Genomic DNA, 22303 nt, shown 5'->3' on the forward strand with positions numbered 1-22303 from the left:
GTTAGCTCTTGAACTCTGGGAGCCTCCAACAAATGCCTTGGTAGATGTCCAGGGTCCAGTACCAGAGGTGGCAGAAGTGTGAGCTGCAGCTATGAGTGGCCGTCACCTTGTGTGGTGGGACAGGCCAGTCCCCCATTTCTGCTGGGGGGCAGAAATGACTTTGTGAGCTGCAACTCCTGTTTTGCACTGCCACGACATCCCCAGTGCTGAGATCCAGGTTCCCCAAATGCTGGTGATCAGTTTTGGGGCAGCTCTTACAGCACGAGCATTACATTTCAAATCTTGGGTTACCAAACAAGACTTCACATCCACACTTGAGTACAGTCAGGGAGAGCAGACGGCTGGAATGGCAGGCAAAAGATCTTAGCTGCAGATGTGCTGTGCCTCCACGAGGCCCTCACATCACACACTGGGCTCATCTTGTCCCAGAGCTGCTGGGGACAGAAAGGGGATGACCGGGGGGGCAAAGAACCTGAGCCGTGGGGGGACATCCCAGCTGAGCTCCTGGCTCCATCACAAACCACTGGCTAGCCCCAAGCGTGACATTTTGCTTCCCCGTGACTCAGTTTACCTTCTGGGAAATAGAGGGGAAGGGAAGAAATAACACCTTACCTTGTCAACTAATTTTGCGGGATACTCTATTAAAGTCACTTTAATGGGGCAGTTGAGGACCCTGTTATAATGAAAATTAATAAATCTGCTGAACTCTGACTGCAGTTCCCAGGTCTGGGCCCCAGCCAGCTGCAGTTTCTCTCCCAGTTTAACGTAGCCAGGTTTTGCTGCACTGATGGTGAGGCTGGGAGCGCATCTGCAAGTCCCGGCAGACCTGGCCCTCCTGTCTCGCAGTCCTTGGGGTACCCCGGGAAGGTGGGCACAGTGCTGAGATGAGGGGGTTGCCCAGGCTATGAAGAGAAGCAGCGGGATGCATCCTGCTCTATCAGAGGGGCTCCGATCTCTGCCTGGCCCCTCTGTCCCCCATCCCTGGCCCGTGCTGATGTCTTGGCTGCTGGCAGATTGGATTGCACGTTCCCAGCTGGGAGGGAGGTTTCCTGACAGAGCTCCATGTATAATTCACTCAGCATGGCCTCAGCCAAGACTCGGGACAGGGAGGGGAAAATGGCTTATTGTTTTTCCAAACCTCCTTTTGTTTCCTAAGGAATGTGGCTGCAAAGCCCTGCTGCTGCCAGAGCCTCTCTCGAGAGCCCTGCTCCAAAGGTAGGTCTTCCGTGGGACTGCTGTGCCCAGCGGGGGATGCCAGCAAGTGAACTTGTTGTTTCTTTTGCAACCCAGCAGCTGTTCCCCCCCTAACACAGCTCGCCCCACTCTCCATCCTCCCAGGCACCGTGGTGCTCGGCGTTCCCTCTGCACAGCCTTTTCCTCTGTCACCTTACGGTGCCCATGTGCTGCATTTCCAGCCCTTCTTCTTGGCTTGTCTTAGCCACCTCGTTTGCTTTTTAGTGCCTGCTCAGATTCCAGAGGTGCTGAGAGATCCCGGACAGCTTCGCTGACCTCCCTGTGGGAGACGGGAACATAGCTGCCGAGGGTGGGAGTGGGACCGTCCCTGCCATTACTGCTGGGTGGGGTGGGGCAGGGCTGCGGGGTAACTGGGCTCCCAAAGCATTAATTAGAGTCTGAGCTGGTGATGAGCATGCGGAGGACAATCGTTTCAAGGAGCTCTGGGGAATGCTGGTCAGCACAGGCAAGACTGAAGTGGCCTGGTCCCGGCTCTGGCAGAGTCCCCCAGGCCAGCTCTTTGACCATCACAGCCCTGCCATGCCTCAGGGGCAGCCTCCTGGAGGCCATTTCCAGGACGTCGATGTTATGTTTAGCTTAAGCGGGTTAAAATGTACCAGTTTCATTCCAAACCTAGCTCCTACGTGAAGCTCCCGGGTTTTTGTAAAGGGAGACCGAAGTCCTGTGAGGGAATTGAGCAATAGGGCAAGGCCTTGGACAGGCACCAAGGTCTGACCTGAAAATGGCTCAGGAATCCAGACCCCACCTCCTCTCCTCAAATGTACACAGATAAAATCACGACTGCTTTAATTCCTTTAAATACAAGTGGAAAAATGCCCCCAGAGACTCTGCTGAAGCCTCAGTTCTTGCTGAAATGCAGAAAGGCGAAGAGAGCGCTTATGTGCTGCCTCTGTGAGTAATAGATGTGGCTCTAACCTGAAACCTGGGATCCAAACCCAGATGAACTCTGTGTGCAATCCACAGCCATGCCTAAACCCAGATTTTTGAGTAAATGACCCCTACTTTACTAACTAGCCACCTCCCTCACTGCACACACCCTGGCAGCTCAGGGCGAGTTCCAGCTCCCAGGCCAGCCATCTGGTCGAGCCCAGCCTCTCTGACCTTCCTTGAACAACAAAACTTTCTGTGTGACTTCTGCAGCAGGTCGAATGAAGAAAACCACATCAGCTTCCCCCCTGAAGCCCACGAGGCAGCAGTAAAAGACGTCAGCAAGCCGAAACGAGGGGGGCGTTTACTCCAGTCCATAGGATTTGGGCTAGGGGGGAGGTTTGGGAAGCACCCGTGGGTGGCTGCATGCGGTACACCCAGCGCAGGTGCAGCACCCACCAAAAAAACAATTAGCTGGCTTTGCTGGGGAGGGCTGGGAATCCTTGGGAAGAGCCTAGAGCAGTCCTGCAGAGCCCACCTGCTGCTCGGGAGGTCTCTCTCCGCGCGGGGATCAGCCTGCCTCTTGGGAAAGGGCACCACCCAGATCTAAGCCCTGCTAGGGTGTTGCCCTGCTTTATCTGGGCTGTCTTTGTGTGCTAATTGATGTTTGCAGGGCTGGGGAGGTTTGCTGGGCTCTGGGAAGCACGGGCTTCTTTCATATTTGTGGGTGTAGCCTGAGAAGAACCCCAAGGACCTTCTCCCAGTGTCCCTTCTCTCCCACGCTGGAGCCTGGACCATCTGTGTGCTTCAGCTCCCGATGGCCGTGAGACAACAGGTCCCCGGGGATTTGCTGTCTCGGCACATAAAGGCCACAGGGAGATGGATGGATTGGGCAGAGCTTTGTCAGCGGAGCAGCTAGAGATAAAACCTGACATAATCCATGTCTTGGAGTCGAGCTGGGGACCAAGATGAGGACTGGTGGGGAGGGAGAGAAGGGCAGCCAGACCCAGAGCTTGTGATGGCCGGGAGCTTCTGGAGTTAGCCACGGCCAGGTCAGGTTGCCATAAATGAATTGACTGTGGTCATAACAGTGCTGGTGTAGGCCAAAATCTGGAAGTTTTGGAGCTGCTTGGCTTCTCCTGTTAGCAGCACCAGCCACGCTAACGCTTTGAAGTCTGCATGGGACAGGCTTGAACTCTTCAGCCTTGTGGGAAAACACAGCTCTTCCCCGAAAGATCCCATTTCTTTCTGATACCGTATGTCCTACGGAACCCTTCAGCAAAGGACCGAGTGGGGGTAGCTCAGGTCCCCGATGCTGCAACAGAAATCACTTGAATCCCTAACCATCTCCTCCTCCTCTCTTCTCAAGTGTGGGTAAACCAGCTGCTCTTCGTGGGCTGTCAGAAAACAGCCCCAAGCCCCGCAGAGACTCCCGGCTCCGAGCAGGGGCGATGAATTCACTCAGCGGCTGCTACAGCAACGCTGCCGCCGGTGCTCCTGCCCTTGTTTTGCTGCCGACGACTGGGGTTGCCATGGTGCCGTGAGGCACGTTACCCCGCATTAATGCTTTATAAGCAATAAACGCAGATTTCGGCAACGTGCTGCTCAGGCAGCTCGTCACAGCGTAGCTCCCCGGCCGAGCCAGAGTTTGGCAGGCAAGCCGCCCTCTCACCACTTGAAAAATCCCGTCTCGTGGTTTCAGCCAGAGGGTTTTTCTGAACTTCTCATTTCTAAGAAAAGAAAAATCCCTTTTTCGTAGCACGGCTACGTTGGAGTGAAGTGTGAAAGCCCTATATATAGCCCTCTGGCCTGCCCGAGAAGGAGGGGTGTGAGGTAGGCCCCAGCAGGGAGCTTTGCCTGGAAAGCTCTGGGGAATGCAGGCGCTGCGGCACCGGGGCCTGCAGCTCGCAGGAGGGGCCCTGTGCCTCGCCTTTGTGGCTTTGAGCAAGGCCCAGCATCTCCTAGGGCTCCATTTCCAACCCTCACGGCTGCCTGCTCCCCCGTAGATCCTAAATCCCAGTTCGCATGGTCATGCTGAGGAGGATTCAGCTCCTGCATCCCGTGGCGTTGGTGGGTTCGCCACCAGTTGCTGGTGTATTTACCTATGCCCAGCTACAGGGAGGGAAATCATGTTTTGACTGGAGCTGTGTGTGTGTTCGGGGACTTTCTGGGGCAGACACACCCTGGGGTGCTGCAATAGGGGCACCGTGCACACCCCTGTGTCTCACACGAGCTGCTCACCTTGGGTGCTGTGGGGCTGCTGGGGGGCAGAGGGGTGGAGCGGACGCTGCTGTCCTCCCAGAGCCCCACTGATCCTTGCTCCATTTCTGAGTGCACGCCAGGGCTCTGAACTCCTTTTTATCTCAGGGACTAACAAGTCCGTTCCAGGCTTTACAGCTGGAGACTTTCTCTGGACCTGCCCGTGCAAAGTCCTCCATCCCCACCCTGCTCTGGGCCTGCCGCCGTGCTGAGCGCCCTGCTGGACCCCTTCCCTCGCCCCCTTCAACCTCCTCCGGCTTTGTTTGACAGGAACAGGGGTAGGCGGAGGCAGTGGCATCCTGCAAAGAGGATGTGGAAAAAAACAATAACCAAATGCAGAGAACAGGAAACCATCTGTGAAATCAGCGTGAGGTCAGCGACGTACCTTCCCCGACATGGCAGCTCCAAGAGGAACTATTGTCTGAGGCTTCTCCTCCGGCCACTAAAGTCGGGCGTTGAGCAAATGTCCCCTTACACAAGGCTCTGTCAATATGGGTTCAGTGAGAAGGTAATGAGGCCAAGGAGAAAGCCTCCAGAGTGCACTTAAGGCAGCCGGAGCCAGCGAGTGCTCAGCACCGTTGGAAAACTAGGCCCAAAGTCCTCAGAAATTCGAAGAAAAAGCAATTACAGTGGTTGCAGCTCCCTCGAGTGCGGCAATGTTTGCTTCCTAAAATACTCCCGAACAGATGTGACATTCGCAGCAGGTCAGATATGTTGTTTGCCATGAGGAAACAACGGCCTGCAATATAGAAGGAGGCTCGGAGGGAGGTTGTTCTGAGGAGGGCATCTCCTGGGTCGCTGTGGGCAGTGGCAGAAGCCCCGGGCTCGTGCTGCAAAAGCTGCTGTGCTCAAATGCTGGAGGGCATCCAGCCCTCAGCCCGTGTACCCTCTTCAAATGAGGCAGAGGGGAATATTTAGCATCCCGAGAGGCTGCAAACGGAGCTGCCCCAACATGCCTGAAGCATGCCTCTGCATGTCCCATCCACGCTGCAGATGCTGGTGGAGGGAGGGCGGCTGGTTACAGGCAGCACAGGCAGGCCCAGCACAGGACCCAGCTGCCAAAACGCATTCAGGCCCCAAAATAGGGGGCAGGGGGCACGGCACAGCGCATGCTGTGGGGGCACGAGGGCTGGTGAGCATCCAGGAGCTCAGCCTGGTGAGAAGATGCTCAGCGCTTCTCCTGGCTGGGCACCCGTGCGTGCTGCAAAACCAAGGGCTAGTCGGGGGAGCTAACAGGTTAAAGAGGCTTCGTTGTCTGTCCCCATCTCCTTCCCCCTCTCCGATGTGTTTCACACGGTTCGCTCAGTCTTATTTCACAACCTCGTGTTTTGAAAGGACTTATTAGCTCTAAGTGTGGGCTGGGCATCAGACTCTTGCTTTATTGTTTACCCTGCCTGCTAGGCCTGTTTCTGGGGTCAGACCCGGGTTACCAATTACAGCCTTGATTAAACACACCAGCCCTGCTTACCCCTGGGCTTTTTTTCCCCTTAAATTCCCAGTGACTGCGCTTACCCGGTGCTAGCACCCAGGTGGCTGCTGGCAGCACGATCCCGATGTCTGCGCCTTCTCCGGCAGAGCCAGATAATGAGATTTGAACGGGGCCAGTACATTTATTATTTTTACAGTTCAGAACAAGAGATTTATTTTTTTTTTCCCCTTAACATAAAGCCAGCCAGCCCTCGCCGTCCCAAATCCACCCAGCTAACCTTAAAATCCTTCCCAAGCGCTAGGGTAATTGGGAGGGACCCAACCAGGAGAAGTGACGGCTAATTTAGCAAGCCGTGGGACACGTCTAATCGGGAGGATTTCAAACATTAATTCTGCATGTAACTAGTTTGCTGCTGATAACGGGGGGCATGGATTCGTGGCTGTTGGATTGGTGGCTGACCCGAAGGATATTCCCGAGCCGGGTTTTGTGCCTCAGGAACTTCAGCCCACCATGGTGAGAAAGGTGCCCCCTCCAAAATTACCAGCTCAGAGCCGAGCATGGGAACAGCTTTCTTTTAGGTGTACGCAAACACCCCGAGCTGCTGACTCCTGCAAAGCCCCAGTCCCTGTGAGCAGTGCCGAGTTTTAACCCTTGATTGCAAGCCAAACGCTCCCCTTTTATTGTAAAGCTTCCAGCTCGACTGGTTTCCAACCTCCTTTGGATAAGCGGAGGGTTTGGAAGCCTATCTGAACGCCTCCTTCCTGCCCAACCAGTCCCCAGGCTGGTCTGGCCGATCGCTATGGTGAGGTTTATTGTTTTGGTGTGCTTTTTTTTTTTTTTTTTTTAAATTGAAATCTAAATGCTCTCAGCCATTTCCAGCTAAACACAGGGCGGAAACTAATCTAGCCAGAATGACATTAAAGCCGCTCTGCCTTCGCTTTTTAAAATGAATTTTATTTTCTAATTGTTTGTTTACTCCCCGGCTCCTCAAAGCGGTCGGAAGGCGTGCATTAAGCCTCCTGCCCCGTCTTTAAGCCTGCCCGTCTCGTTGTAACAGGGCCAGAAGTTATGGGCGCGTAACCTGCTTAGAGGCCCTTGAGCTCCACAGGAAATCTCTTATTGGGAGGGCTTAACAAAGCCAATCTGATTTGGGGGAGCCGGGCCTGTGTCAGCCCTCTGCCCGGAGAGCCCCGGTGATTAGGAACAAACGGAGGACCTGAATTGGGAGGATGGTGCCGCGCTTACTTCATCCACTTGCGGAGCAGGGGGGACCAGGGGAACCTGCTGGCCGAGGCCACATCAGCAGCAGCGCTGCTGCTCCTGGCAGCACACCGCGCCTGCTCCCTGTGCTACTCTTGGCAGGCCAGAGGACAGGACACCTCTTGCTGCCATTGTCATCCAGTGACTCAAGGCTGGGCGATGCCATCCAAGTGCTTTTGAACGTGATCCTTCTGCTGGCCGGGGGCACAGCCCCTGCTCCCTGCTCCTTGCCTGCTCAGTCGGGTTGCCAGCTCCGCTCAGGCCTCCTGGGCTTCGCCACGGCAGAAAAGTTGGTCTCACTTTGCCTTTTCCCGGTGCATTTACACGGAGGTGTCTTCTGCGCTGATGGCTTTGTTTGCTTCCTAATTTTCCGCCGGTGATGACTGTGCCCACAGGCTACGAGGGCATTTGCTGGCTGGCAGCACAGGTGTGTTTGAAGCAATCAAGCTCTGCGTGGACAGGCTCGCGCTGGGTGTTTATGCAGCCTCTTCCAGGGGCCCCCCGGCTGCTGCTGCAGCACAGATCTCCTCCCCCCGCATTGTGCCGTGCTCGCATGGACCCGTGTGCTCTTTCATGTGTGTTGCTGACTTAAAAAAAAAAAAAAAAAAGTCCTTAGACTTTAATCCTCGGGTTTATTTCAAAGCTTACAAAGACAAATCTGGTTTATAGCAAGAGATTTGCCTGGTTCCTTGTGCTTTGCGGATGAATGGAGCGGCAGATGGAGCGGGGAGGGAGGACCCGGGGACCCCTTGGCTCTATCTTCTTGCAGGCTTGACCCTACTTGTGTGCTGCTGCCTTTCTTCTGAGCTGTGCAGAACAAGAAACGGGGTCAGTACAGACCTCTGCTCGGGCACTACCTTTTCTATCGACGTCTTCTATGATTTCCAAAGCTATTTTCCTACTCTTTTATCCCGTTTGTGGGCTACGCACTGCTACGTAGCCATCCCCTCGTGCTTCAAGTGCAAAGTCCCAAGCACAGCGCCTGCACGAAGGAACGACAGAGGTGTGAATAAAATGAACTGCAGACCCTGGAAGAAAAAAAGCCTCAAAAAATCCAGCTTGGAGTCACGGAAAATGATCGGAGCCTGGAGATCTGCTGTGCTAAGAGCTGCCCCACAAACTCCCCTCTGCTGAGTGCTCTCGGACGGCTCTTGCCAAAAGCGGGGTGCCCAGGTGGGCCAGGACCCCGAGGGGTCCCACGGCAGCCACGATGGGGTGGGGGCAAGCAGCATGCCTGGGGCTGCACGCTCCTCCTGCACCTTTTGGGGAGCGAATGCAATGCTGGGATGGGAGCAGCATTTGGGAACCACTGTTCCTGGGCTCGCAGGGCATCAGCTCCTCGGGCAGAGGCAGTGGCAGTCTCCAACTGCACTTGGTGCCAGGTGAGGTCCTGGCCATCGAACCCCTTCCCACTGGGGACCGCACCAGATCTGCGCCCTCAGATCCTCCCCCGGAGCACCGGGAGAGGTGCGGGGCTGCCAGACGATGGCTCACAACAACTCCACTTCTCTGCCAGGGGATGTTCATTCAGAAAACCCATCCTGTTTTGACATTAACTCTCCCAGGGCTGATCAAAGCGCAGGCAAGAACAGAGCCTGGCCTCCTACAGCTGCTGCTGTAGCTTCGGGCCAGTTTCAAGCAGAGGCTGCCTCCATCCCAGGCAGCGGGGCCGGCAGCGGGGCCAGCCGCTGCAGCTCCCCATTTTGTGGTGACTTTCGGCTTTTGCTCGCGTCCTGCTCAGCACCGGGATCATGCTCTGCTCCCAGCGCTTCTCCTCTGCTGCTGGGCTGGATGCAGGCACCCGAGGACGCTTCCTTCATCTCGCTGCCTGCCTCGGCTTGCTCGCCCCGCTCCGTGACGGGACACGTCCTGGCGCTGCAGCCACCTCCTCCTGCTCTCCTGGGGCTCTTGCTCCTCGCCTCGAATGCTCCCTGGGCAGGAGGACAAAGGCGGGTGCTGCAGTGTCCCCCTCGCCCCCTGGGGTGCTGCTGAGCTCTCCCTGATATTTTGGGGATCTCCAGAAAGGCTTTGGCCTTGCCCAGAGCCCGGTGATGGGAGCACAAGGACCTGCGATGTGTCTCGGGGGATTTTTGGGGATGGAAACCTGCCCGTGCACCCCTGGGGAGGTGCGGTGCCCCGTGCGGGGTGGCAGCACCCAGCTGTGCTGGAGGCAAGGGGGCAGAGGGGACAGAGATGGGGACGGTCACAGGTGGCTGAGCCGTGGTGTCCCAGCCCAGAAGTGGCACCGAGAGCTCCGGTGCTGAGCCAGTGTCCTGGGGACCACCAGGACCCCTCGAGCCAGCCCCATCCCGCAGTGCCACAGGGTTGTGGGGATCCCTTTGTGGGGGCAACCTGTGCCTGGGGGTCTGTGTCCGCATCCATGAAGGCACCCAAAAGTGCACCCAGCCTGGCACTGGTTGTCCCAAATCCCCCTGGCTGTGGGATTGGGGTCCCGCACAGCACCCACCACCCCACTCCACAGGGTGCACAGCACCCAAAGGTGCCCGGCTCCCAAGGGTGACCTGGCACCACCTCCCCCACCACCACAAAGGACCTGGGGACCCGGGGTGCCCCGCAGCACTCGGGACACCCCGGGGGGACCCTGCCCGACCCCCTTCTCCCATTGGACCCCCAAAAACCCTCATGGGGCCCTGGGGCTGGGGGGGGGGGCGGCGGGGGCCGATCCTGGTCCTGATCTTGATCCCGATCCGGATCCGGATTCTGGTCCTGATCCCCATCCCGATCCGGATTCTGATCCAGATCCTGGTTTCGATCCGGATTCTGATCCTGGTCTCGTCCCCGATCCCGATCCCGATCCCTTCCCCCCCCCTTTTTTCTCCCCCTCCCCCGCCCCCCTCCGCCTGCTCCCCCCGCCCCCCCCCGTGCTGACGTCACTCCTTCCATGGCGCTGAGCTCAGGCGCTATTTGCATACCGCCGCCCGCCTGAGCCAATGGGAGGCGCCGCTCCGATGACGCCGCCCCCCGGCGCTCTATATAAGGGCGGCCCCGAACCCGCGGCCCCCGTGAACCGAGCCGGGAGCAGCGGGGCCGCCGCGGGCCGGGAGCAGCCGGGACGCCCCCCCCCCCGGGCCGAGCCGGGACCCTCCGAGCCGAGCAGAACCGAGCCGGGACCCCCCCCGAACCGGGCCCATCCGAGCCGAACCGGGCTGATCTGAGCCCAACCGGGTCCCCCCGGGTTGATCTGAGCCCAACCGAGCCGTACCGGGACTCCGGACCCCCCCCCCCCCCCCTATTTTAACCGCACAGCCATGAGCCCCCGGCGCGGCCCCCCCCGGCCCGAGATGCTGCCCGAGATCGCCGCCGCCGTCGGTTTCGTCTCCGGTCTCCTGCGGACCCGGGGCTGTGTCAGCGAGCAGCAGCTGCAGGTCTTCGGCGGGGCGCTGCGGGAGGCGCTGGCAGGTGAGGACCCCCCCCAGGGACCATCCGAGCCCCCCCCCGGGGCTTTTCTCCTCGGCAGGACCCGGAGCCCCCTCGGGGGTTTTGCCCCGTGGCCGTCCCGTCCCGGTATCCCCTCCCTGGGTGCCCCCATAGTGCTGGGTGCCTGGTTGTGCCCCCCAGGGGGGCTGGTACCCATCCGTGTACCTCCCCCCCCTTCCCCAGCACCCACCCGTGTTCCCTTGGGTGCTGGGTGTCCGCCTGTGCCTTGCTTGGGTGCCCACCCGTGTCCCTCTGGGGTCCTGGGTGAGCAGCTCCTGCCTCCCCCAAAGGTGAGGAGCTGGACCCCAGCTGGGGGGGGTTTGTGTCCCGGCACCCCAGAGCCGGGGTGGCCCCAGCTGCTCTCCGTGCCCTGTGTCTGTGGGGTTTCGGTGCCCCCCACGCACCCATCCGATGCCCAGCACCCGCTGGGTGGTGCGGGCGTCCCCTCCCAGCCGAAAGCAGCCTTTGTGTTATCAGCCCTGAGACGGGGTGGGCTGCTTGGTGCTGCCCCGAGATAAGGGGCAGCGACCTGCCCCTGGAGGCAGGCTGACCCGGAGGCTGCCCCCCATCTGTGCTGGGGTGGTGCTGCTGATATTGTATCCCAAGTGGCCGGGGGGAGGTTTTGGGGTCCTGTCTGCAACCCCCCGCTGTCCTGCCTGGGGTTTTAGGACCCGAAGAGCGACACCCCTGTGCCTGGGAGCAAGCGGCAGCCAAACAGCCCAGCTCTCTGCCCTGGTGTCCCCGATGGAGGCAGCCGAAGGAGGACTCGGTGCCCTCTGCCTTTGTGGGATCCCCTGGGGACTGCAGCAGGACACGGACCTCGCGGCGGCTGCTCACCGCTCCCCCCCCTCTCGCTTCCCTTTGCAGAGCACTACAAACACCACTGGTTTCCCGAGAAACCCTTCAAAGGCTCCGGCTACCGCTGCATCCGCATCAACCACAAAATGGACCCCATTATCAGCAAGGCAGCGAGCCAGATCGGACTCAGCCTCCCGCAGCTCTACCAGCTCCTGCCCAGCGAGCTCACGCTCTGGGTGGACCCCTACGAGGTCTCGTACCGCATCGGGGAGGACGGCTCCATCTGCGTCTTGTACGAAGCGACCGCCACGAAACCCGGGAGCTCCTACGGGATGCTCACCTGTAAGAACCAGATGATGTTCGGTCGCACCAGCCCTTCCAAAAACTACATCATGACTGTCTCCAGCTAAATACTCCTCATGTCCTTACACTGCCAAGACACGGGCTACTGTATTACCTCACCTGAGGATCTATTTTTAAAATGAAGAGCTATTTATATTTTTTAAGAAAATCCAAGAAAATCCAAAATTAAAATATTGGGCACTGCTTCAGACAGGAGCAGTGTTTTCGGTGCCTTTTTTAAAGCTGTTGCAAGCTTATGAGTTTTTATTATGAAGCCGATATCTACCTAATTAGTGTTGGATGGCAATTGCAGTAGGCTGGCTCGCTCACTTGGGCAGCTCGGAATGGAGGAAGAGGGGGAAGAGGCAGGCTGGGACGTGTGGCTGGTGGGGGGAGATGTCACCCCCCTGTCCTGGTTCCTAGCAGTGTTGTCACCAAGTGTTGCGATGCTGTTTGGGAAGGGACAAGGGGGAGTTGCCGTCTTCTCTTCACCAGTTTCACTTCCCAGCTCGGCTGATCTCTGGGTGCCTGGAGAAATCATGCAGGGGAACCTTGCCCTGAGGGCTGGGTGATGCTGGGGGCCCTGGGACCTCTCCTGCTCTGGCTTTTCTGGACCTACCAACTTTTGGAGTGCTGCAGCTCTGGGCTGCCCCCCTGGAGCACAAAGCAAGGGGCAGCGCATGGCTGGTCTCCAACCCCTCCATCTCCTGCCTGCTGCTGGGCTGAGGGGGCCCTGGGGGTGTCCTCGCCACGTGAAACACCCGAGGCAGAGATGCGGTGGCTGGGGAGCACCAGGCTGTGCTGTGGAGGTCCCCAGGATGAATATTGCAGGCGCTGTGGTGGCACCGGAGTGCTCCTTGTTCCTGGTGCTCCCCGGTACCTGGCTGTCACCACAGCTTTCTGCACAGGCAGGGTGCTCTGAATTACAAGGCCTGCCTGCTCTGGAGGGCTCAGACACCCAGCCCGTGGCCTCTTGCGTATAAAAATTGCCTAATCTGGTGCTGACAACCTGCTGCGTCACTTCTCCGGAAGAGCTGAAGCAACTTGCCTTGTGCCCTAGAGGTTGGTGTCGGATCCTCTCTTGCCTTCTCTCCTAAAATCACAAAGTTTCGGGGATTTCCACCCCCTGTGCTTGCTGCAGTTCCGAGCTGGGATGCTCAGGTGCTTTGGGGTCAGTGTTGCTTTTAAATTCCCCCCTCTTCTCCCCTCTCTTCCTCCCCTGGGTGCTCAGTGAGAGGCTGACCCCGGGAGCTGGTTCAACTGAGACCTCGCTGGGGGCACCGCCTGGTTCCGATCTCCTGGTCCAAAACCATTTTGCACAACTAATGCCTGGTCCTGGGCTTTGCCCCTTCAAGCAGAGCTCGTGGAGTCCCCGTGGTACTCGTCTTCAGGGAGATTTCCTGAGCCTTGTTTGGGATTTAGCCCTTAAACTGCTCCAGCTCCCTCAGGTTGGGTGGGAACCAGCGGTGCTGCCCCAAAAACTCTACCTGCCTGCTGGGGAATGAGCCTTTACCGGGATGCTCCGTGTCCCTTGCCTTTTTCCTAACCAGCTGGTGCTCCTCCAGGGATCCTGGGAGAAGTGATTGAAAAACCAGGGCATTGACGTGGTTTGCTCTTGACGAAACTTTCCCCGAGCTGTTTCGCAGCACGCTCTTTACCTTCCTCTTTTCTTGACCCAGCAGCCGACTGGCATAACCAGAGTTGTTCTTTCCCAGCCTTTGATGAATCAAGTTCTCAGACAATTGTGCAATATATTTCAAAACCCCGAACGCTCTGGGAGAGGAAGGAAGCCTCCTGTCTGCCACAGTGCTTAGCTTTGTTTTTAATATTAAAAATAGCATCGCTTCCCCGGCTCGGGCTGCTTTTCAGGTGGAAAAGTATAGTTCAGATTTCTGTAGCAGTTTCAAATCGCGATTTCCTGAACTGGAAAACCAGCCTCGATGGGTAACTCCCCGCTTGACATTTTAGCAGGATCTGTTTGTCCCTGGGCAGTTGCAGGCGGTAGCTCTGAAGTTGCATCACTTCCCTCTGCACCGCTCGAGTCTCTCACATCTCCAGAGCAGAAGCTGAAGGAGGCGCCGGGGCTTTTCCCCCGGTGACCTTGTGCAAGGGGTGACATCACCCGGAGGGGAGTGCTGGGGAACTTCCGAAAAGCAAGCTCCTTTTTCAAGGAAAAGGGATCTGAGCTCAAGTCACTGCTTAAATCTGGTTTTGTGGGAAGCTCCCCAGGAGCTGCAGTGTGTCCAGGATGAGCGCCGTGTGCTCTGCTGGGTGGGAGTCCCCAGGAGGCTGCCCCTTGGCTTGTAATTTGTCCCCATCGCTGCAGTCGGAAGGTTTTTCCCCCTGTTTCACCCTCTTACCAGAAAAAGAGCTGGTGAGGAGCGGCAGCCCACACCAAAGGAACACACTAACCCTAGCATGCCCCCGCTCACGAAGCAGAAATAGCCGAGTTCTCCGTCCCCAGGTGGAGGAGTCTGGTGTTAAAGGTGTCTTGTTAGCTCCAAAGCCACCCGGAGCCGGGTGCGACCCATTTCTCTTGTAGCTGGTTCCATGTAAAAGCTGTGAATTAGTGTGCTGTTGCCTTTTTTTTTTTTTTTTTTTTGCCTACAAGCCTGATGCTCACTTTTAGGGCCGGATGGTGTGTGTTTTAGGAGTGTGTCTCGGGGGGGGTTCCTCTCCCCGGTTAAACAAGCTGGACTGTTGAACGGGACCTGCTTTTTGTGTCTGGAAATGGTAGCGAGTCTGTAAGCTGCGCTGGGAGGAGGGAGTGGATGGTTTCTCGTTGTACAGTAGTGTTTTTATATACGGGATGTACAGATCCTTCGACAGACGTAATGCTTTTGTTACTTTAATAAAAATGTAGCAGTACCAGAGCCTTGTCGTCTTCCTGGGAAGTGCTGAGTGCTCACAAAGAGGGTTGGGATCATGGCTGGGATCCCGCAAGTGCTGGGGGCTTGGGTAACGTGTGGCTGGCTGCCAACACCCGGCTGGGAGGAAGAGGAGGAGGAGGAAGAAAGCTGCTTACTCAAGGTGCTGACTCGAAGCCTGACCCTCCAGCCCCAAGGAGCAGAGGCTGGGAATGTGGATGACTAACCCTGGGTGTCCTGCCACAGCTCCTTCCCACGCTCATTTGGCTCTCCTGGGCTGGGCACCGGGGGCTCAGGGCGGATTTTGGAAATCCCAGCTCCAGCCAGGGCAGCGAGGTGCTAGGGCTGACTGTCAGCTCTTCCCCGACACCATGAAGAACACCAAAAAATCTCGGCAGCAGGCGATTCATGGCACAGAGGCGGCTCCTGGTTGCCCCCAGAGGAGCTGACCCCATGGGGTGGCACCAAATCCTATTGCTGAGCCTTCCCCGCTGCCCTTCCAGGCTGAGTCAGCAGCCCCCGGGGCAGGAAGGGCACAAAATCAGAGGATCGAAATGTTGGGGACAGTCACGGCAAAGGCAGCCGGGGCTGATTCAGGACAGATCCTGTTTTGCTGTGCTGACTGCAGCAGGGAGCTGCGACGGGGGCGTCCACCTCGTGTCCTTACCCCCACCTCCCTGCTCAGCTTCAGGCCGACCTTATTTCACCAAAAATTCACCCAATCAGCTCAGGTGGGTCCCAAACATTTCTGTAAAGCCCAGGAGGGCTTGGATTGAAGCCTGTGGGGTCCTGGCCCCCCACCCCAAATGCTCCCAGGGCTGAGGGCTTCCCGGAGAGGAGCTACTGCCGAGGGTGGGCACCCGCCACCTCCTCCCCTCCTGCTTTTATCACGCCGGGGCCTCCTCCAGGAGGAAAAACAATTTGTGGGCTGCTGCTGGGGCCGTGTCAAAGCCACTCCTTTTTCAACTCATCCCGTCATTAGTTTCCAGAAACACGCCCAAAATTGCTGCTGCTTGTGAAACCAGGCTGTTAGGGAGGAATGGGCGTCCCGCTCGGCCGCTGATTAGCCCGGCAGTCACGCAGGTTCAAAGGCTTCCTGCAGTCAGCTGATGGTGGCCAGACCTTGCCTGGCTTGCCCGGGCCAGCTTGCCACGGCCCCTGTTTGGGCCAGCACGGTCCTTGCCCCAACCTGTGCACCCCAGCCCGTTTTTGGGGCCGTAACCGCGAAGGCTGGGCCAGCAGAGCTGAGATCCTCGAAAATTCGAGCCACTGCTAGCCAGGATAAAAATACGGCTCTTACGCAGGGCGGCGTTTAGCGAGGAGTCAGCTCCGTGGCACGGCAACCAGACCCCCCCGCCAGCCTTTGGATAGCTGACTCATCTGCTATTTTTATTTTGTTTGCCGTGTTCCTTCTGCTGGGATCGCGATACCTGGCGCTACACGCTGCGTGAAACCAGGTCCCCCCCAAACCTTTCCAAGCCTTTTGGGGCTGGGTCTTAGCCCTCAGCCTGTTTGCCCATCACGAGGGTGCCGAGCACGTCCCAGGACCAGCTCTGGGCATGGCTGTGCTGTACCCCAGGGCCCCAGGTGCTCCCCTGCGTGCCTGGAGCAGCTCCAGAAAAAATGGAAAATAAAGAAAAACGCGCCCACCTCTGCCCACCTCCCGCCTGCTGCAGTTTGGGCTCCTTTTTTGCTGGATTTCTGCTGGGATTATTATTTATTTTTTTTCATTTGGGTGTTTCTGGGAGGACAGGGAAGTGCCTGGCTCAAGGAACCTGGGTCAGATCATGTCCCTGTAATCAGAGATCGGCGTGATGCACAAACGAGCACGCGTCCCTGACGTGGCCTCGGCGAGATCACAGCCCTTTGGCCCTGCTGGCACCTCCTGCGTCCTGCAACCAGGGGGAAGGCTGAGTCCCCACGAGGTGACACCCACTTGGAAATGAGTCTCCCCCCCAAAATCCCTCCGTGGGCAGTGCTGGGTCAAGCTTTTGCTGCCTACGGGGAGTGAAAAGGGTTTTCATGTCCTGTCCCCAGCGCTGTGCCGTGCCCCTGCTTGCTGTGCCAGGCTGCCCAGGCGTGTGTGTGTGCAGCTGCAGCACCATCTGCCCGTCCTCCAGGGAGCTGGGGGTGCAGGGGGCTGTCTGCTGGAGGAACACCCTTAGTGCAAAGCCCAAATCAGCCTCGGGAAATGCCCTGACCCGAAGGCAGCGACCACCACAGGACAGGATCTCCGCAGGTCCACGCAGAGATCTCGCCCAATTCACATCAAAGCATCGTTGTTTTTCGTGCGGGTGCATTTGTTTGGCTCTTTCCCGGGGCCCCTCCGGCAGCAGTTGGGCATTTCTCAAGCTCTGGGTTATCAGAAAAGCAACATCAGCAGAAATGAAACCGGGCGCCGCCGAGCCTCCTCCTGTGGCTCACGCAGGGCTTGGCCTCCGCCAGGTGCTTCCTGCCCTTTGTTTGCCATCAGGGCGAAGGCACCGGGTTGGGACCGACTATTTCGGGTCGGGACCGGCTGATTTGGCTCAGCTGAGGCCAATCAGGCACTCGTGTGGGTGCAGCCACGCTCGCCTGTATCTGGGGCGAAGCAGCCGGCAGCTCGCTGCCCTGCCCCAGCCTTGGGGTTGGGAGGGGAAGGCACAAGCTGCGGGGCACACACCGGTGCCTGCGGGGTGTTGCAGAACCCAAATGATCTTCCCAGGATCTGCTGGAGCTGTAGAAAGTTTGCAACCACGTGGCCCAGCAACGGGAAGGTGGTTTGTGGGCTTTGCAGGGGTTGGTGCTGCGCCAAGCCCGCGGCGCTCTGGGTGGCAGCGGGGCGGCAGGGCTGCGGCATCGCCGCCCTTGGCAAGCTTGGGGCAGGGCAGGGGTCCCTGGATCTTGTTTTGCACACAGGCTGCTGGTTTCGTCCCTTAGCAAGGCTGACGGAGAGATTTCTGGCTGGGGACTGCGATCCTCACCTGCTCTTCATCCCGACAGACCGTCCTCTGCCTCTCCGGAGAGCGGAGGGACCCGCTCATGAGCTCCCCGCAGCCCCGACCCTTCCTGGCTCTGCTCTTGGACATCCCCGACAGCCCCACGCACACCAGCACGAAGGAGAACACCCGCCTCTGCCTTTCCAGCCCTCGCTAAAAACTGAACCGAGACATGGAAAAAAAAAAAACCCTCCTTCCCACAAAGGTCACCGGCAGATGCGAGCGCGTCGCGGCCGCCGCACACCCACTCGCCTCCCCCCACGGGGCGCAGCGCCCGTCTCGGTGCTCGCATCTCCGCCCTCGCGGCTGGCTGGGCTTGGAGGGGCTCCAAGAGCAGCTGGGGCAGGCTGCAGCATTGCTTCGTGCTGACTTACCCCGAAAACCTTCCCCCTGAAGGAGCACAAAGCTCGGGGCTGAGCCCCGTCTCCGCTCCCTCTCGCTCCAGCGCAGAGGCGCAGAGCAGGTCCCGCACAGAACTCCGGTTTATTAAAAATTACAGCAGGGAGAGAGAGGGGATGGGGCCGTTCCTTGCACAAAGGGGGAAGGAATCTGCTGCTGGTGCCCCGAAATTGTGCCCTGAGCATGTCGCTTGGCACACGGGGCATGGCACGGCCCCCAAAGGTGGTCCCCCTTTGAGGTGAACGCCTCAAATGGCACAAAAGTGGGGCCTGGAGAGGGCACGCCCCTACTGGGGATGGGACAACCCCACAGGACAACCTGCCTTGGCCCCACAAGGCTCCAAACGCAGTGGGACCCCGCATCTCCCTGCTCCCACAGTGCCACCGAGGGGCTCAGGGTCCCAGGGGCTGACTCGCCCCAGCCACCCCCGTGCTGCGTCCCCTGGGGAGAGGCTCCCGAGGTGCAGACAGATGGGCAGGGGGCGAGGAGCTGCTTTCAGCTGCTTTTTTGTTCTCCCTCTGCGCATCCCACGGGGAGAGCTGTCCCCGTCCCCATCCCTGTCCCCATCCGGGCCCCTCCGCGGCTGCTGCCCGGCTCCGGGGCTCTCATTTACGACCTGTTGGGGGATAAAAGGGGCTTGTTGGCGGCGGCGAGCAACTGGTGCGCGGGGACAACTGTTGCCATCTGTCTGCTGGGGCGGTGGGGGGGCCGCGGCTGGGGCTGGGTTTTGTTTCTCCTTTCATGCACCACTAAACTTTGCACCTTTTGTTTCCCAGCGAAGGGTTTGAGAGAGCCAGGGAGAAAAAGAGGCCTCCCCGCGCTGCGCAGGTCAGGGCAGAGCTCGCTCAGCTCGCCGGGGGGATTTGCATACGATTCTTCTTAAATATTATAATAGTAATTACTGTGTTTTTTTGTTTTTTTTTTTTTTTCATGAGTCTGTCAGCATTGGGCAACCAGAACCCCTCCGTCCTCCCCCTGCACCCTGGGGGCATCCCGGCACCGCGCTGCTGGTGGCATCTGACGGCACAAACCTTGGGGACAGGAGGCTGTGTGTCCCCCGAGCAGCAGCGGTGCCCTGTAACCCCCCAGGGACGCTGTGTCCCTGTCCCCAAGAGCGTCCCTGTCCCCAAAGGATGCTGTGATTTTGATCCCAAGGGATGCTGCGCCCCTGTCCCTGGGGATGCTGTGCCCCCTGTCCTGGTGGGATGCTGTACCCGAGTTCCCAAAGGACACCGTGCCCTTGTCCCCAAAGGATGCTGTGCCCTGGCAGCAGCAGCAAGGCGAGGGCAGGGCGCAGGCAGGGCTGTGGGAGCAGCCGGGAGCGGCGCTCGCTGCCCTGGGGCATTTTGTGCTTCCTCCTGGAGCGGTGTCAGCGTCTGGGACGGGAGCGCAGCGCCCGGGGCGAGCCTCAGCCGGGCGTGTGAACCTCTCTGGGCTGCCTGGGGCTCATTCAGGGCCTTCAGGTCCTCGCTTTGCTCCGCTCGTGCCCCGTCCAGGGGTCAGCAACAGCATCTGCCCCCCGGCACAGGGTGCAAGGAGCAGCCCGGGTTCCCCCAGGCAGATGGGTGCTGCCCAGGAGAGGGACCAGATGGGGGGACACGGTGCCAGGCCGGCCCCGAGAGGGGACTGGCACCTCCCTTGGGCTCTCCACCCAGTGCAGAGCCTGGATTGGGTCGAGGTGTACAATTCTTGAGGGATGGGGATTTCAGGGAGATGCTGGGTCTGCGTCCCAGCCTCTGCTGGATGAGAGAGGTTCCCCCACAGGGAACCGCCAGGAGCTGTGTTATGGGAACGGGCCACGGGCAACAATGTCCCTAAGCCCTGCACCGTCCCCCTGCTCCCAGCTGCCAGACGAAGGGCGAGGCCCCTTTTCCCTCTGACAATGCCCTTTTACCGGGGAGTTTACGTCTATTATAGCACCGGATAAAACAGAGAAGGGGAAGGACGGGGCTGAAGCGGAGCAGCTGCCCTTGCTGACTGCTTTGGGGCTTTGTTCGGACTGAAAAGGCTGCAGCCAGGCTGGGACAGCGGCTGCTGCTCCCCGAGGAGCGAGGGCTGGTGTGTGTGTGTGTGTGTCCCCCGGCCGCTGGGGGTGGCTCTGCAGGGGGAACAGCTGGAGTTTGCCCCACAAAATTACCCCCTGGGTGCTTACCAGGGGCCGTGGCTCCATTTCGGGATGTCGCAAACACCCAGCGAACGGAGCAAGGCTGAGCCTGCGCTCCCCAAACCCCGACCCCACAAAAAAAAAAAGCTCAGCAAAGGAGGCAGTGGGACAGCCGAGCCCCCCAAGCCATGCCAGCCCCCTGCATTTTTGAGGCTGCCAGGCGCTGCTGGCCGTGGCTCGGGGTCCGCTGCGCCTTTTGAAGCAGAGACAAAGCCCGTCTTGATATTTACGGCACGTGCAGCGGGAGCGCGGGGCTGCGCGGGGCTGCGGGACAGATGGCGAGTGAAACAAAAGGGGAGGCAAGAATGGGAGCCGAACAGATTGGGAATTTCCTGCCCGTCCCTCGCCCCCCTGCCCAAACGCTGCTGGGGACGTGCGGGGAGGACGGGTGCCAGGTCTGCAGCACAGGGGGGCACTCGGCCCTCCGATGGCCCCCAAAGTGTTCGGACCGAGTCCCACCGTCCCCTCTGGCCTCCCTGAGCCCCCTAAATCCTGATCCCCCGAATCCCAGGCTCTGTTTAACTCCTGGCGTGGCGCTGCGAGAGCTGAGAAGCTTCGTGTTTCCCCCAGGCCTCAGTCTGCTCCTCTGTGAAATGGGACCTCGAGCGGTGCCGGGTCCGTCCCCACACCCCACGCAGCGTTCCCGCTGCCTCGGCTCTTTTCTTATCTCTTCCCAGCAATGTCGCAGCTGCCGCGGCCCAGATCCAAGCGGCTTATTAATAATCAACTTTTATTGCTCGGCACGTCGCGAGCACGTCTGCAGCCAGCCAGGTGCAGGGGGAACATTTGCGGCCGGCCCTGCCCAGCCCCGGCCACGGGGTCCTTTTGTCCTCGGCACCATCCAGCGGGCGAGCGAGTGCACGTCGGAACAAAAAATGGGGCCGTGGCCTCGGGGAGAAACCAGAACATTCAGAAGGTCCCGGTCCCAACCTAGCCCGAGAACAATAAAGGTTTTAGGTTAAGGCTGGGGAGAATCGAGCAAAGGGAAGTGCTGAAGGACAGGACGCCGCCGGGTGCACGTCCCGGGGACACACCGACGGCGCCGTGCGTGGTGCTCACGTCCCTGGGGGGCTCTGTCCCCCCCCAAGCCCCCAGCCGTGTCGGTGCTGGCTTCAGGTTGAAGCCGCCCCTCGCCTGTTTCTTCTCCCCAAAGGAGGGGGTTTCGGGGGGTTGTTTTCAGGCACAAATCCTGCCCCTCCCGGAGCGGCGCTGGGAGCGCTGGAGCCGAGGGAGGATTCGAGGGGGAGAGCAGAAAAACGGGGAGGGGAAGAGGATCGAGGGGGAGAGCCTGGGAAGGGGTTGGGGTGCTGGAATGAGAGGGGGTTTAGGGGAGCTCTGGAGGAACCCTGCTGTCCCCATGGGGTGCCCTGCTGGTTTTTAGGGTCTGGCGCAGAGGTGACCCCACAGAGGCTGCGGGGCACAGCCCTGGGGGGCCGGGGGGCTGCTTGTGGTTGGTTTGGGGCTTCCCCTCCTGTAGGCTCCTGGGTGGGTCCGGACAAAGCCCCACACTCGGCATCCCCCTCCTCCTCCCCCATAGTGGGACACGGGCTGCTGGGGGGCCCCCGGAGGAGGAGGAGGAGGAGGAGGAAGAGGAGGAGGAGGAAGGGGATGAAGCCCCCACCCTGCCCTCCCCTACACAGCAACAGGGCAGCGATTGGGCGCTCAGGGGCTCGCAGGACCAATGGGGTCTCCTCCTTTTTTTGGGGAGGGGGAGAAAGGAGGGCGCAGCCCCTCTCCCCTTCGCCTCCCCCCCCACCTTGGGAGGCAGCCCCCGGCCCCCAGCTGGTGGAAAGCGGCAACTGCAGCCGCGGGGGGTGAAGCACCCTTGGGGTGATGCTTTTGGGGTCCCAGCAGGGCCAGGTCCTCCCCTTGGTCCCCTGCGCCGAGCTGGCTTTGCCCCAGCTCTCACCCAAGAGATGCGCTTTGCTCCTAGGGTGGGCACCCCTGGGGGCAGGGTGGCTCCCAAACCCCATTGCCAGGACCCCCGGGTGCAGGTCAGATCCCAAACCCCACCGCTGGGGGCCGTGGGGAGGGGGAGAAAAGCCGTGGCCACATGTGATGGGCAACACCAGCACCCAGCAGCAGCCTCAGGGACCTCAGCAGGCTGCAGGAGGTGGCAATGGGGACGTGGGGACGTGCAGGTCCCTTTGTGGCTCCGGGATGTGGCCAAGGATGGGGAAGGGGCCGGAGTGGGGTCTTTGTGCCTCTGCCCCCATCTGGCTTCTGCAAGAGCCTTTCAGGGAGCAGG

At 59.4% G+C, this 22303-nt stretch overlaps 1 protein-coding gene across 1 annotated transcript; it reads left to right on the forward strand.

The window, feature by feature from the left end:
* The first annotated feature begins 10104 nt into the window (after positions 1–10104).
* Positions 10105–11856, forward strand: BTG2 (BTG anti-proliferation factor 2). Its single transcript, XM_082778235.1, has 2 exons — positions 10105–10489; positions 11375–11856. The coding sequence occupies exons 1-2, from the start codon at positions 10339–10341 to the stop codon at positions 11713–11715; spliced, it is 492 nt and encodes a 163-aa protein (XP_082634361.1). The 5' UTR covers positions 10105–10338; the 3' UTR covers positions 11716–11856.
* The last annotated feature ends 10447 nt before the right edge of the window (positions 11857–22303 follow it).

Source organism: Aythya marila (assembly GCF_965140915.1).
Source record: "Aythya marila genome assembly, chromosome: 24".
In the NCBI taxonomy this organism is placed as follows: Eukaryota; Metazoa; Chordata; class Aves; order Anseriformes; family Anatidae; genus Aythya; species Aythya marila.